Raw genomic sequence first — 17,008 nt, 5'->3', positions numbered from 1 at the left:
GTCCTAAACTTAAAACATCTCTAATAAATTCCTGGTGGACCTTTTTCCTCCCTGGCCCTTTTAAAACTACCAGGAACAAACTCCATAGATATCTTAGGTAGCTTGTCACCGTAGCTGGCAGTGGCGTAGCGTGGGGGGTGCAGGGGGGGCTGGCAGCACCGGGCGCAACATCGGGGGGGGGGCGCTCGCCCTCGCAGCTATCTGCCCCTACCTGGCTCACCCACTCTCTCTCACTGCAGTGCTGGCTGTGCGAATCCGATCCGAGCCGCCGGGTCGCCGCCCACTGTGGAGGGGAGGGTGCCAGGCGTGCGGTGCGGTGCGGAGAGAGAGCAAGGGACTATCTGGGGGAGGGACAGTGCAGCGGGGGGGGGCGCAAATTACTTGCCTTGCCCCGGGTTAGGGGGCGCAAATTACTTGCCTTGCCCCGGGTGCTGACAACCCACGCTGCGCCACTGGTAGCTGGACTCTTTTTAGGATTAAGAAATTTGCCCTGATGTTTAAAAAACGAAACCTACCTTCCTTATGCTAGATCTGGGAGAAAAACAGGAGGAGGGAATTTATGCTGGAGGCAACGGCACCCCAGGAGGCCTTGGCTGCTGCCCAAGGGTGTTGGCTCAGAGCAGAATTCAGCAGACTTTGCTGAGACATTGGCAGAGGCAGCAAGCCAGCATCTCCCAAGCAGGCATTGCCAAGTGGAACTCAGCGATGGGTGGTTTTGAGAAGCCAATGGGTGTCTCCCCAGAACGGAGTAGGTCATGTATGGTGTGTGCCATGTGCCTGCTCATGGGTGTGACACTGGTAAGACCCTGATTATAGCTTCTTTTGGGGGAAACCAGGGCCTCTGATTTCATTACTAAATTTGGGTCCCGCTTTGCTGCACTCGCATCCTGCTGCCGTTTCAACGCTTCGCTCCTTTTCTCTCCTGACTTACCCCAACCTCCCTTTCCTGTACATTGTCCCTTTTTGGAATGACACAGCCCTTTGAATGCAGTGAAATGAAAACTCAGGCTTGAGGAAGGACCCGCCATGGGTGCTTTTTGAGGTGCCCCAGGAGCCAAGAGAAGGTCAAGCCATTTGGCAAACCCTGCTTCCCACTCATCTTTCACCTTCATCAGTGGCATTGTTTCTTATAAACATGTATATATCTTATAAACAAGCATACTGTATACAATGGTACCTCGGGTTAAGAACTTAATTCATTCCGGAGGTCCATTCTTAACCTGAAACTGTTCTTAACCTGAGACACCACTTTAACTAATGGGACTTCCTGCTGCCGCCGCACGATTTCTGTTCTCATCATGAGCAAAGTTCTTAACCTGAGGTACTATTTCTGGGTTAGTAGAGTCTGTAACCTGAAGCGTCTGTAACCTGAAGCATCTGTAACCTGAAGTGAATGTAACCCGAGGTACCACTGTATATAAAGGTAAAGGGACCCCTGACCATTAGGTCCAGTCGTGGCTGACTCTGGGGTTGCGGCACTCATCTCGCTTTACTGGCCGAGGGAACAGTGACAGCTTCCGGGTCATGTGGCCAGCATGACTAAGCCGCTTCTGGCGAACCAGAGCAACGCACGGAAACACCGTTTACCTTCCCACCACAGTGGTACCTATTTATCTACTTGCACTTTTGGCGTGCTTTCAAACTGCTAGGTGGGCAGGAGCAGGGACTGAGCAACGGGAGCTCACCCCATCACAGGGATTTGAACCACTGACCTTCTGATCGGCAAGCCCTAGGCTCTGTGGTTTTTAGACCACAGCGCCATCTGCGTCCAGACATTTCCCCAATGCTCAAGAATCCTAGGAACCGTAGTTTGTCAAGGAAGTTGAATCTCTGTGAGCAGAGCTTCCCCTTGCCAGCCCAAACTCGCAGGAACTGACTTCTGGCATTTCTCAGATGGGCTGCACTATTGCCATTATAAGACATCATGGTGAGTTCTGGCACCTCTTTTTCTAGAAGAATAGCACTGTCTGTGAGGCTTAAACCACAATACCCAGGATTCTTTGGAAGCGGGGAATGTGCTTTAATTGTACAATGTGTACAGGTATTGATATTAACCTGGCAGAGGTGAATGTTCTTTAAAACAAAGGAACCGAGGGGGGGGGGGATAATGAGGAATCACAGAATTCTGGCGTTGAAAGGGACCCTGGGGATCATTTAGTCCAGGCCTAGGCAAACTTGGCCCTCCAGATAGTTTGGGACTACAACTCCCATCATCCCTAGCTAACAGGACTAGTGGTCAGGGATGATGGGAGTTGTTGTCCCAAAACATCTGGAGGGCCGTTTTTTTGCCTATGCCTGATCTAGTCCAACCCCCTGCAATGCAGGAATATGCAGCTGCAGGAACCTGCAACCATGGCATCATCAGTGCCGTGCTCTAACCATCTGAGCTAAATGTATGTTAATGGAATAACAAATAACCCATCTTACTTTGCACAGGTATCAAGTTATGTCCTTTGCTGAATCGGCTTGATACGGTCTATGCAAGCTTTTGCCTTTCACAGAACTCTTTGTCAGGCCTGGGAGCAGAAACTCTGCGTGCCTCTGCGTGCCTCTGCATCAGCTGAACCTTCCATTCCATATTTTTTTTTGTGATAAGAGGTTATTTTAACTTGTTTTGTAGCTCCTGTTTTTTGACCTGCATAGAAACCCTAATCTCCTTGCAGTGGCGTAGCGTGGGGGGTGCAGGGGGAGCCGGCCGCACCGGGCGCAACATCTGGGAGGGGGGCGCGCTCGCACTCGCAGCTCTCTGCCCCTACCTGGCTCACTCACTCTCTCTCACTGCAGTGCTGGCTGTGCGAATCCGATCCGAGCCACCGGGTCGCCGCCCACTGTGGAGGGGAGGGTGCCAGGTGTGCGGTGCGGTGCGGAGAGAGAGCGAGGGATTATCTGGGGGAGGGACAGTGCAGCGGGGGGGGGGCCCAAATTACTTGCCTCGCCCCGGGTTAGGGGGCGCAAATTACTTGCCTTGCCCCGGGTGCTGACAACCCACGCTACGCCACTGTCTCCTTGTGTTTCTTGGACGCCTTGCAGGGGGAAAGAATTGATTATTCTTTTTCAGCTACGCCACTGACTAGACTCTACCTTATTTCCACTTAACGATCTTGCTTTCCCTCAATTTCCTCTCCCTCCCCTCTGCTTGTTTTCTTTCTCGCTCCTCTTCTTAATTCCTGCTGTAACCAAGTCAAGGTGGCGGATTGGGACATAGTCGTGATCCAGGGATGAGGTCATGATGGACCGCATGCTGAAGTGTGAAAGCAGCCAAGTCCACCCATCCCCGGCATTTGCTGTTTTCATTTGTTTTCCCCTCACTTATTTTATTGAGAACACATTTGGGAGCTTTGTAGCGTGTGAGTGTGTGTTTGTGCGCACAAAGGAGCAAATGGACCACTATGGGTGGCGAAGATAACTGTCCAAGCACCCTTTTTGACATCTCACAGATGCTGAAGCAATGCTCATTTCCCACCTCACAGACCAGGGTTATGAGAAAAAACTGCTCCTTTTCCCTTATGGCATGGGTAGGCAAACTAAGGCCCAGGGGCCGGATGCGGCCCAATCGCCTTCTAAATCTGGCCCACGGACGGTCCAGGAATCAGCGTGCTTTTACATGAGTAGCATGTGTCCTTTTATTTAAAATGCATCTCTGGGTTATTTGTGAGGCCTGCCTGGTGTTTTTACATGAGTAGAATGTGTCCTTTTATTTAAAATGCATCTCTGGGCTATTTGTGAGGCCTGCCTGGTGTTTTTACATGAGTAGAATGTGTGCTTTTATTTAAAATGCATCTCTGGGTTATTTGTGAGGCCTGCCTGGTGTTTTTACATGAGTAGAATGTGTGCTTTTATTTAAAATGCATCTCTGGGTTATTTGTGGGGCATAGGACTTCGCCCATATAGAGTCCTTTTGTAGGTTCTCTATCGGTAGGAGAAAATAGCAGAGGCCAACCAGAGAATATTGAGAAGCAAAGCAGCTAGTAAGCCTGATCTTCATTAAAGCTGTTGCAACAGGGTGCTTCCACCCCCACCCCCCCGCACACAAGGGGGACGGGGAGGGACCCAGAACAAAGGTGTGTCCGCCCTTATATAGACTTTGAAATTGCCCACTCTCAAACTTCAGACCACCCCCAGAAACATCATACATACATCACAGAAGGGGTGTATCCCAGGACCACCTCCCCCAGTACATCATACATACATCACAGGGGGCAGTCTAAAACAGAGCCCTGAGTGTGTTGCTATCTCCTGTCTGCCATTTACCTGATTGCATGATGATGATAATGATGATGATAATAATAATAATAATAATAATAATAATAATAATAATAATAATAATTTATTATTTATACTCCAGCCACTCTGGGTGGCTTTCAACAGAATATTAAAATACAATAGTCTATTAAAGTCTATTGAGAGCTTGCAGGGCAGCTGAAGAAGAAGCAAAAAGGGTTTTCTTGTGTGTGTGTTTTTTGGGGCTGATTAGCTGCTCTCCCTGTGCAAAGGTCAGAGGGGGCAGAGTTTCTGTTGAGGCAGGTGATTAGCTGTGGGAGGAGCTTATCAGAGCTTGCAGGGCAGCAGCGTACGCCTAGCGGCGTGCGCAGTTTGCTCCATCTTTTAGATTTAGGGGAGCTAGTCTCAAACGTTTGTTGGGGGAGACCTAGGTTTTTTTGGGGGGGAGTTATTTGTCCTGTCTTCACGCTTTTTATGATGGAGGACCGCTGTAGCCACCCCCAACGACACGTTCTCAAGATGGAGGGGGAGGGAACAGCTGCAGTCGCCTGCGGTTCCTGCGCAATGTTTGCCATCTTGCCAAAGGTTGCAGGCAGCTTTACCTGCAGCAATTGCATGTTGATTGCCCTCCTAAAAGACAAAGTCCAGCAACTGGAGGAACGTGTAGCTACGCTCCAAAGAATTAGAGAGCTGGAGCTCTTCTTGGAAGCAACAGAGCACACCGTCTCCACCAAGGAGGGGATAGGGGACTCCCCTGAGAAGGAGGCTAGTTCACCAACACAGGAGCCAGATATATGGAGAAACGTGACTCAAAGAAGTAGGAGGCCCGGGGTTCGCTCTGATTGTTTAGAAATACACAATCGCTTTGAGGTCTTCTCCCCTAGCATGGAAGATGAAGAGCAGACTCCATTTGAGGATCTCTCCCTCATTACAGTCGATCAGGTATATGAAGACGAGCAGCAAAGTCAGTCCTCAGGGAATGTGCAGGTGACCTTGGAACGGACAGCTCACGGAAGAACCCCGACCAAACCTAAGAGGAGGCGTGTAGTGGTGATAGGGGATTCCCTACTGAGGGGAACAGAAGCAGTGATCTGTGGGCCTGACAAGATGTCTCGGGAAGTGTGCTGTCTCCCCGGGGCTAAGATCCAATATGTAACTGAACGACTGCAAGGAATCATAAAACCCACTGACAAATACCCCTTCCTCTTGGTTCATGTGGGAACCAATGACACTGCAAGCAATAGCCTCCAGAAGATCAAAAGAGACTACGAGGCTCTGGGCAGGAAATTGAAGCAATTAAATGCACAAATTGTCATCTCATCTGTCCTCTCAGTTGAACGATGTGGCCCAGGGAGAGAGGGAAAAATAGTAGAAGTGAACAGCTGGCTTCGCAAATGGTGTAAACAGGAACGGTTTGGATTCTTAGATCACGGACTGCAGTTTCTTGAAGATGGACTTCTGGCAAGTGATGGGCTGCACCTCACAACGGTTGGGAGGAATGTTTTCGCCAAAAATCTCAGAAACCTCATCAGGAGGGCTTTAAACTGACTAATGTGGGGGAGGGAGACAGTGCTCCTGAAGGTAGGAGTCTATCAATTGATGAAGATGATCATCCAAATGTCATAGACCAAATGGAGCAAACAGCACGCAGACCTAGTGGTGGGAGGAAAAAATCCTTAAATAAGAAACACGGGGGAATGATTAATGGACTTCAATGTCTGTACACTAATGCGCAAAGCATGGGAAATAAACAAGATGAGCTTGAGCTCTTGGTACAGCAAACTAAGTATGACATAATGGGCATCACTGAAACCTGGTGGGATAAGTCCCACGATTGGAATGTAATAATGGAGGGATACAATCTATTTCAGAGAAACAGACCAGACAAGAAAGGAGGAGGGGTGGCCTTATATGTCAGGGATGTGTATACCTGTGAAGAGATCCAAGATTTAGAACCTCAAAGCCAAAGTGAGAGCATTTGGGTCAAAATTAAGGGAGAGAAGAATAACAGTGACCTCATTGTGGGAGTTTACTATAGATCCCCAAGCCAAACGGAGGACATAGATGATGCCTTCCTAGAACAGATGGCCAAGCATGCAAAACGAAGGGAGATAGTAGTAATATTTGTTGATGTCAAACTCAGCCAAGAGCATAAGGTCAAACAGATTCCTCACTGGCCTTGCAGACAACTTCATTGTCAGGAAAGTGGGAGAAGCAACAAGAGGAGCAGCCATTTTAGATCTGGTCCTAACCAATGTTGATGACCTGGTTAGTGGGGTAGAAGTGGAAGGATCATTAGGCGCGAGTGATCATGCTCTTCTGAAGTTTACTATACAACGGAAAGGAGCAGCCAAGCATACTAGGACTCAATTTCTTGACTTTAAGAAAGCCGACTTCATAAAACTTAGGGAAGTGCTGGGTGAGATCCCATGGACAGTAATACTAAAAGGAAAGGGAGTTCATGATGGCTGGGAGTTTGTTAAGAGGGAGATAGTAAAAGCACAACTTCAGGCAATACCAATGAGATGGAAACATGGAAGGTGCCTAAAGAAGCCAGGGTGGCTATCTAAAGAACTTTTAACTGAGTTAAGATTAAAAAAGGATGTGTACAAAAAATGGAAAAGGGGGGAAACCACCAAAGAGGAATTCAAAGCCAGCACATGTAGACACAAAGTCAGAAAAGCTAAAGCACAGAATGAACTCAGGCTTGCTAGAGAGGTTAAAAGCAACAAAAAAGGCTTTTATGGGTATGTCCGTAGCAAAAGGAAGAACAAAGAAACAGTGGGGTCACTCAGAGGAGAAGATGGTGAAATGCAAACAGGGGACACAGAAAGGGCTGAACTCCTCAATGCCTTCTTTGCCTCAGTCTTCTCCGATAAGGAAAACAATGCCCGACCTGAAGAATTTGGAGCAAATGATTCAGCAGAGGAAACAGAGCCCAGAATAACTAAGGAGATATACAAGAATACTTGGCTAGTTTAGATGTATTCAAGTCTCCAGGGCCAGATGAACTGCATCCAAGAGTATTAAAAGAACTGGCAGATGTGATCTCAGAACCACTGGCAGTCATCTTTGAGAATTCCTGGAGAACAGGCGAGGTCCCGGCAGACTGGAGGAGGGCAAATGTTGTCCCTATTTTCAAAAAGGGGGAAAGAGATGACCCAAATAATTACCGCCCAGTCAGTCTGACATCAATACCAGGGAAGATTCTGGAGCAGATCATTAAGCAAACAGTCTGTGAGCACCTAGAAAGGAATGCTGTGATCACCAATAGTCAGCATGGATTTCTGAAAAATATGTCGTGTCAGACTAACCTGATCTCGTTTTTTGACGAGAAGAATTACAAGCCTGGTAGATGAAGGGAACGCAGTGGATATAGCCTACCTTGATTTCAGCAAGGCATTTGACAAGGTGCCCCATGATATTCTTGTAAAGAAGCTGGTAAAATGCGGTCTTGACTATGCTATCACTCAGTGGATTTGTAACTGGCTGACTGACCGAACCCAAAGGGTGCTCATTAATGGTTCCTCTTCATCCTGGAGAAGAGTGACTAGTAGGGTGCCACAGGGTTCAGTCTTGGGCCCGGTCTTATTCAACATCTTTATCAACGACTTGGATGATGGACTCAAGGGCATCCTGATCAAATTTGCAGATGACACCAAACTGGGAGGGGTGGCTAACACCCCAGAGGACAGGATCACACTTCAACACGACCTTGACAGATTAGAGAACTGGGCCAAAACAAACAAGATGAATTTTAACAGGGAGAAATGTAAAGTATTGCACTTGGGCAAAAAAAATGAGAGGCACAAATACAAGATGGGTGACACCTGGCTTGAGAGCAGTACATGTGAAAAGGATCCAGGAGTCTTGGTTGACCACAAACTTGACATGAGCCAACAGTGTGACGCGGCAGCTAAAAAAGCCAATGCAATTCTGGGCTGCATCAATAGGAGTATAGCATCTAGATCAAGGGAAGTAATAGTGCCACTGTATTCTGCTCTGGTCAGACCTCACCTGGAGTACTGTGTCCAGTTCTGGGCACCACAGTTCAAGAAGGACACTGACAAACTGGAAGGTGTCCAGAGGAGGGCAACCAAAATGGTCAAAGGCCTGGAAACAATGCCTTATGAGGAACGGCTAAGGGAGTTGGGCATGTTTAGCCTGGAGAAGAGGAGGTTAAGGGGTGATATGATAGCCATGTTCAAATATATAAAAGGATGTCACATAGAGGAGGGAGAAAGGTTGTTTTCTGCTGCTCCAGAGAAGCGGACACGGAGCAATGGATCCAAACTACAAAAAAGAAGATTCCACCTAAACATTAGGAGGAACTTCCTGACAGTAAGAGCTGTTCGACAGTGGAATTTGCTGCCAGGGAGTGTGGTGGAGTCTCCTTCTTTGGAGGTCTTTAAGCAGAGGCTTGACAACCATATGTCAGGAGTGCTCTGATGGTGTTTCCTGCTTGGCAGGGGGTTGGACTCGATGGCCCTTGTGGTCTCTTCCAACTCTATGATTCTATGAGTCTATGATTCTAAACATTAAAAGCTTCACTAAACAGGGCTGCCTTCAGATATCTGGGTTTTGGCCACTCTTTTGTTATTATAACTACTTAATTCCTGAATCCAGGTCACAGGCTCACCCTATTCACACCTTAAATGTGCCCTTAAGGCAGGATTTGTGAGCACAGAGACACCGGGGAGATTTCCCATTTCCTTCAACCTTGCAGAGAAATATTTGAGGTCATTTTGAGAAAATGGTTTCAGGACTTTTCTATGGGTTTCAGACATGTGGTTTACATATTTGTATGTGTTTGCTTGGTACATTTATGAGCATCTAATATATATATATATATATATATATTCAGGAAATCACTCAAGAAATCACTCAAGATATCCCTCAAGTAATTAAGGAACAAAAGAAGAAAAGGCACACTAGCCTGGGAACCTCCTCTCTGCCCAGAACATTGGAGGCTATACACCACACCTCCTCTACAGTATTTATAGGAACTCAAACACTGAGATCCTGCTCTGTTCCAGTAACAAGAAGCCGAAAACACCAGCCTGAAGATGACGAGTGAGACCTCGTCGAAACGTCGCCTAGACACCCCAACTTTTACACGGGAAGACACCCGAGGACACCAAAACCTGCATTCCTGTACCCGTGAAAATCTACGAAAGCATATATATATATATATATATATGATCTTAAAATTCTTATAACACCAGGCTTACCTCAAGCGATTCATCTGAACAGAGGCTCTTCCCAGATCTTAACCCCCAGAATTTGCATTTTGTGTGTATGTGTGTGTGTGTGTGTGTGTGTGTGTGTCTGCTAGGACTTAGCTTTGAATGTGTGTAGTAGTAGCAAAAAAGAGAGTGCCTCTGGGTTTGTGCAGAGTACATTTCCTGCACCAGTGATTAAGGGCAGCCATCATGGAGGTTCCCCATGGAAGCACACTGCCCATCTGCAAACTCTAAGAGATGGGGGGATATTGCCAAATTCGCTCCCAGCCCCAAACAGAGCTGGCTCTGTTGCAAGGTGGCTGCTTCAGGGAGATGAGGAGCCATGTATGTGCCCTGTGCCCTCAAAGCCAGCCTGCTGCCCTCATATGTGATGGGAAATGCTGTCCCGTCACCAGTATAGAAATGAGGTTGAATTCCCAGGCTGCTCAGCTTCTCCATGTGGGATGAGAGGGGCCAGCACCATCCTTGTCTCAGGTGGAAAAAATTATTGGGCTGACTCCTGCCCTAAGCGTACAAACTGAATGCTCATGGGGGCCGGAGGTGAAGCATCTGGAAAAAAACTAGCCCAGTAGTTCCTTGAGGGTCAGAAATGGATGTTCTGCTGAATCTTGCAGGTGAATTACGGTAAGCTCATTGCTGCAAGTGAGCTGCAAGGCAAGGATTTTGGGAGGGCTATTCAGGCAGGCCAAAGCAAGAGGACAAGGAAGCCTGATATATCTGCTCTGGGGTGTGTGGCAGGATCCATCAGTCTCCTCCGCAGCCTTGCAATTTGGAAATTAAGGGGCTTCCAGGCTAGTAGGGAGGTCCACCATTTATTTTTTTCCATTTGGAAATTAAGCATTGTGAATCCTTACCTCCCCACTTTAGAAAAGCGATTGATTGATTGTTTCTTCTTCTTCTTTTTAAGGGGGCTTTCTGGATCAGGTCCTCCAAGTTAATGCTCTTGCCTTGAAGCACGGGCAGGGCAGATTCCGAAATTAACACCCTTTCCCAACAAGATTGGAATCAGAAACAGCAGCCAAACTGCTGAAGTCCTTCATGGCAGATCAGCCCCTGCTGTGAAGGCCACATGAATCTGTTGGTGGCATTCCAAGACAAAGTTTGGCTGGGATGGTGCTTCATTTCAGCCAGAGCTCAGCTGCAGGACCTCTTTGCAACATGGAGTCAAAGTGGGTCATGATGACCCAGGGTGAAAGTGTGGGTCCAAAATCCCTGTTTGGAAAGAGGGCAATCATAATAGATGTTTAGAAGAAAGAAGAGAGCAGGGAGTCGTTCTGACTCCAAATAATAACAACCCCACACTTAACAACCTAATAGCTCCTGAAATCTTTAACAACAAGCAAGTTGAAAGGAAGCAAAAGCAGAACTTCTTGAGGTCGTGTGCTGTTAGCCCAGGAAATTCACTCGCACAGGAAATTGTGCTTGCTGCAAACACAAATTGCTTTTAATGAAAACTTGGAAGAGAGGTGCGTCATACATTTAACAGCCATGATAGAAGTGAAGGAAATAATTGAGTGTCGTGCTATGTTGATTGCTCCACCAGTGCACACATTATAGTTTGCCAGTTTCAGGCAGTGGCGTAGCATGTGGGGTGCAGGGGGGGCCGGGCGCACCGGGCGCAACATCTGGGGGTTAGAGTTAGGGGGCGCAAATCCACGGGTTAGAGGGTGCAAATCCATGGGTTAGGGGGCGCAAATCCACGGGTTAGGGGCGCAACCCACGCTACGCCACTGGTTTCAGGGGGTGCACAGGGTGAGGGGCGGGGGAAAGCCCCATTGTGCAAGCAGAAGATCTTGTGCAGAGCCTCTGCCGACCATACTTGTTAGGTGAATCCTGCCCACAATTTCCACTTTGAGGAATGGTGCAGTGGGTTAGTCACTCAGCATTCAGCAAACTTTTTCAGCAGGGGGACGGTCCACTGCCCATCAGACCTTTTTGGGTGAATGCTACATCTGCTGCCTTCAAGCCACTATGGCTCCTTTTTCTGCATCCTCAAATAAAGCTATCCATTCAGCTTTGTAGAGCAGTGAAAGAGTTAACCAAAGCATCCCAGCAATTCAGTCCCAAGATGCAGAGGTTGATCATGGAGCAACTGAAGGTCTGTTTCAAAAGGAAAGGGCCTGGCCCTTCCACCCTCCCTCCAAAATCAAGAAAATTAGGATTCCTCCTCCACTGCACATTACAGGGAAAGAGAGCGGTTTGCTGGAAAAAAATATGGGGGGGAGGGGAGAACCTCTTGCCACATTAAATGCTTCTCTATAAATAGAATTCCTATCCTTTTCCCCATTACCAGGTTTGAAAAAAAGTGGTCTCTTTGGGAGATATAACTAGATCACACAAATGGAAGCTATTTTCTGTTTTTCTCCCTCTCATTCTCTGCCCCCAAGCCGTTTAAAGGAGCAACGTCAAACAGTGGAGGCTCCATGTGGCAGTCTCTGTTCATAGTTGTAGGCCAGCTGTCCTCCGTCTGGTGCCTTCCAGGTACTTGGGACTACAACTCCCATCGGCCCCAGTGAACACCCTTTGTCCTGTTAACCACTAGGCCGCGCCTCTAGGTCTTCACCACTGGACAAAGGCAACATCAAGCTATAAGCTGCACCACACAGTTAAGAACTTGCCTTTCTTTTCTCATCACCTCACATCCAATGATAGTGCTGCTCAGAGCACACCCGTTGAAACGAACGAATCGGAGTTGGTCATGTTCATTAACTTCAGTAGGTCTACTCTGAGTAGGATGACCATTGGGTACAACCTCCCTCCCCCTGTTTAAAATGAAATCATTTCACACATTTCCACCTGCTGGACATCAAAGTGTATGGTGTATCAAATGATGTGTCTGCATGTATGGGTCAGGCCTCAGTTCTACTCTGATGCTCTGTTCATAGGGCCAGCCCTGCCATTAGGCAGAGTGGGGCATTCTTCCATTCTCCCTGAACTAGCCTGATGCCCTGAGGCACACTGCGGGGTGTTGAAATAAGATAACAGCTGCCAGCCTGGTTGGATTCCATTGCATGGACTGGGGAACATGGTCCAGGGCAGCAAAATTTCCTAGGGCCTGCCAGGTCAATTAACACATGAACCAGCTGGAACCTCTGCTGGATTTTTATTTTTTTTTAAGTTTTACAATTCAACCACAGAAAACGTTTACGTAAACCATGTCAGAATATTTATAGTCATTGGCGATTGCACCATGGAATTCCCATAAAGGGCTTCATAAAATGTTGTTTAATAGCAGCTGGTATGAGTTGATCTTGGACTGGTGCGATGCAGAACTAACCCTGTTACCATATGCACACTTGTCTGGGAGTAAGTCTCATGGAATTATTATTATTATTATTATTATTATTATTATTATTATTATGGAACTCAGCTTCCGAATAGGCATACACAACAGTTCCCCCTTGGACACAGAGAAGATTCTCCCTAACCCAGCAGAGATATTCCTGAGGATAGAATAGAGAACTACATAGAATAATTAGAAATACATAGAATGTATTTTCGAGAAATATGGGAGGTGGTTAGAAGAGTGCAACACAAGGGTAGCCTGATGCAGAAGAAGACAAGGCTTCTGCAAATCCTTAATGCAATCTGCAGCTGCTGAAATTCTACACAGCTGTTAGCCCTGACCTCTTTTTCATCCAGTGTGGTGTAGTGGTTAAGAGCGGTGGACTCGTAATCTGGGGAACCGGGTTCGCTTCCCCGCTCCTCCACATGCAGCTGCTGGGTGACCTTGGGCTAGTCACACTTCTCTGAAGTCTCTCAGCCTCACTCACCTCACAGAGTGTTTGTTGTGGGGGAGGAAGGGAAAGGAGGTTGTTAGCTGCTTTGAGACTCCTTAAGGGGAGTGAAAGGCGGGATATCAAGTCCAAATTCCTCTTCTTCTTCTTCTTCGCCGCCTTCTTCATCTGCCCACCCTCGCACACACATGTTTCGATGGGAGATGACCTGCTTTGGCAACGGGTGCGCCTTATGCCTGTAGTTACCACAACTGTTTCTCTCTACTCAGGAAGACAACCACAACTACTATATATCTCGAATGTACGGTCCAAGTGAAGCACGAGCCAAGGAACTATGGGTAGAAGTTACAGCAGCCAACAGGAGCCAAGTCAAAGTCCATGGAATCCTCTCCAATACGCATAGGCAAGCCTCGGTGAGCATCTCTTTTCACCTGTTGGCTATGTGCTTACCTGTCTATGTATCCATTGCTACCAACAACCTGCCATTGCTTTTCCAGCCACTTTTCTTTGGTTGTCCTTTCCCTCCAAACCGTGATTAGTGTCCAAGATTTTGATAGAAAATAGATAAAGTTTTACGGTGCAGGGGAAAGCTGACTAGAAAACATTTCATCTTGTCATATTTTGGCTTCCCTCCACGTATGTTAAAAAAAAAATTGAGGGCTGAAATGCCAACATCTCCTTATTATGCTGTATCAGCGTAGGGAGAAGCAGGTATTTCTGCACATAACACAAAACACTAAACTATGGTTTGTTAAGCTATGGTTTAGCAGGTGTGAGACCTGACTGGAAGTTTAAGTGTGATTTGTTGTTGGTTTATGAGCTTTGGTTAGTTTTAATCATGGCGTAGTATTACGTGTAAAACCAGCACCCTTTCCTAACCATGGTTTGTTTGATGATGCCACCCAGACACTCGTCTAACTACAAAAGCACAAGGGAGGAGGAGCTGGAAAACAAAGTAACATGTTGGAAACAAGCCACGGTTTCTTTGATTGCCTGTAGGACAACTTGTGATTAACTCATGGTTTGTTAAATAAACAACTTGAACAAACCATGGTTTAGCACTATGCTGCTAACTAGCCATTCCTGAGCTCCTACAAGGTGTGACCAGCAAATCAGTACTAAAACACCTGCTTATCTTATAACTGCAGCAGCAACATAAATCAGCAATTGTGTTGTCAGCCTATTCTTCTCTCTGCAGGCATCTCACAGAATTCTAAAGCCTTGGTCATTGATTTTTCTAAACTCATAAACTCTTAGTCACAGTCATAGCCAGTTTATTTAATCACCGCATTTCCGACAAATACATTTGTGCTCAAAGCAGTTTACTGAAAACAGTCTAAAATGCGATAGAAGTAGAGGAACCATAATAACCCGATACAAATTGTATTACTACAACGTAGCGCGGACATAAACCTTAACTGAAAGGTTAATTAACAAAATACCTTCACATCCCAGAGAGGTACTGAAAAGAAAAGAAAAATGCAGAAAGATTGCTTATCTTCACTGTAGCGTTAGCATATATTGTGCAGGTATTGTATGAGTTAACACCATGTGTTTTTTGTCTGGGACATTTACATAAACACAGACCTACACCAATATCTTGGCTGTGTTGTCCTTTCCCCCTCCACCCAAATGGATCATATTTTCTCCTATATTTTGAGTGAAACCTTAAAATTAAATGAACTTCCAAGGGGAGGGAGGTGGAGACTGCACATAACAATAGAGCCTTTTTATTATAGGGGAATACACGGAGAATAAAGTGTTGCAAGTTAGGGGGAATAGTTTTATGAATTTGTTGGATCAGTTATTATTTGCACGAATGAATTCACACAAGGGTTGCACTCCTCCATCAAGGGTTTCCTCTTGAGAAGGGGAGCCCATTTGTGCCAACATCTTGCCCTCCACCAACGAAATCTGTACCCCAGGAATGTGAGCTGTACTTCCAGTAAAGCCTCACACAAGTGTAGTAGGATTCAGCACCTTAAGAATCTCAGCCTCGTTTTATATACATAATAAATGGCAGCAAAGATGGGCTGGAAAATATACCTGCAGTTTTTGACAAATTCTCAGAAGCCAGAGGAGGGGATGGGGTGCAACCCCCGTGTTTTACAAAGCTCTTTGCCCCTCTCTGTGACGAGCAGAAACAGAATAAATTATGCCAGTACGTAAATACATGCACATCTGCTTAATTTGCAAGCATTTAGTTTAATTACTGGCTTTCCTTGGCACAGAATCTGGATTCCGTCCCCACCATTCCTTAATGCTCAAGCCTATATTTGTACGCTTACAAGTTCCTCCATTTGATCTTGAACCCTGTGGAAATTTGGGGTCGTGAACATGCTCAACATATCACCCAACAAGCCTCCTGTCTTAACGCTGTTATTCCCATCTATCCTCCTACAGAGAGTCATCCTATCATTTGACTTCCCCTTCTATGGGCATTACCTGCGGCAAGTCACCATAGCAACCGGAGGTGAGCTTCACTGGGTACCACATTGGGTTTAAGGGATGTTGGTTTTTTGCAAAGATTTTCAGAATACTGAGGGGGGTGAGGAGTGCCTGTAGCAAAGGTACTAGAAGCAACATGGCAACGTCCTTTGTGATATCCCTATTCCTTTACCCTAAGTGCTTGGACTGCAGCCACTTTGGGTGGGAAGCGTGGGCCTGGTTTTGCCCCACTCCGGCCAATCTCACTGTTGCCTTTCCAGCAAGACTAGGCTCTATATTTCTGCTTCCTGAAATGGGGGGAAAGCGTTGATTGAGGGGGACTCTGAAGTGAACCTGCAATACGATAATTTATTTCTCTTACTCATGTGCCCTGGCCTGGATTTTCCACATAACATCATTGGGGAACCTGTGACCCTCCAGACTACAACTCCCATCATCCCTAGTCACTGGTCTATGGTGTTTGGGGCTGATGGGAGGTGGAGTCCAACAGCAGCTGGAAGGCTCCACTCTCCTGACCTAGAAGGAAAGCAAATTGATAATTACCAGAAATTATTCTCATTCGTATGCTCTCCCTCCTTCCAAGTAGGGTGTCTGTGTGTCCTATTTTTTCCCAAGGACAGCCCTCTATTTGAAAAGCTGGCCAGTCCAAGTCCAGCTTAGAGATAAAGAACCATGAGAAGGGAGGGCAGGAGGGGCCTTAACGTTGCTCACCAGCAACCTGGACAACAGACTTAGTGGGCACCCAGGTCACCTGGTCACATTCTACGGAGAGATGTGAATTTATTTCTATTTAAACCATAGCAATAATTTCTGCTCTTGCATCTTGAAATATACTCGGAGTCGAGTGTGGATTTCATGCTCTTTATTCAGCTCATAGTAGTGAGGAATGAAAGTTCCCCCAAAATATCTGCTTTATATACATTATTTACACAATGGGCTGCACATGATTGGCTAATTCCTGGATTCTCCTGTAGGCCAATCAGGTTGCGGATTCACTTCCACCCGGAGCTGGATTGGGTGGCTGCTGCGACCAATCATACTGCTGCATTGTTCTAGGACCCATCAGACTGCTGCATTCTGAATCCTATTGTTCTAGGACCAATCAGACTGCTGCATTTTGGATCCTATTGTTCTAGGACCAATCAGACTGCTGCAGTTTGGATCCTATTCAACTCAGTACATAACACATCTATTCATAAAAAATAGCACATGCAAATTGTGTGCAAGTTCTGTATGCCCAGCTCCTCACAATGCAAAAGTGACCGCCCTGCTACCAAGCTCAGCCAATAGAACACAGGGCTCTTCATCTCAGGATCGTAGGTTTGAGCCCCAATTTTGAGTGATAGATTCCTGCATACT

General features: G+C 46.6%; 1 protein-coding gene across 2 annotated transcripts in view; it reads left to right on the top strand.

The window, feature by feature from the left end:
- The window catches only part of PLXDC1 (plexin domain containing 1), a 71,582-nt gene that overhangs the window by 26,459 nt on the left and 28,115 nt on the right, over positions 1–17,008 (top strand). For both annotated transcript variants that reach the window (XM_083408323.1, XM_083408324.1), the window contains 2 exons: positions 13,471–13,614; positions 15,605–15,674. In XM_083408323.1, the coding sequence (XP_083264449.1) occupies positions 13,471–13,614; positions 15,605–15,674 (214 nt within the window). The remainder of the gene's footprint in view (positions 1–13,470; positions 13,615–15,604; positions 15,675–17,008) is intronic.

The sequence above is a fragment of the Podarcis tiliguerta genome (assembly GCF_965153285.1).
Source record: "Podarcis tiliguerta genome assembly, chromosome: 13".
Classification (NCBI taxonomy): Eukaryota; Metazoa; Chordata; class Lepidosauria; order Squamata; family Lacertidae; genus Podarcis; species Podarcis tiliguerta.
This window is presented reverse-complemented; position numbering and strand designations above follow the sequence as displayed.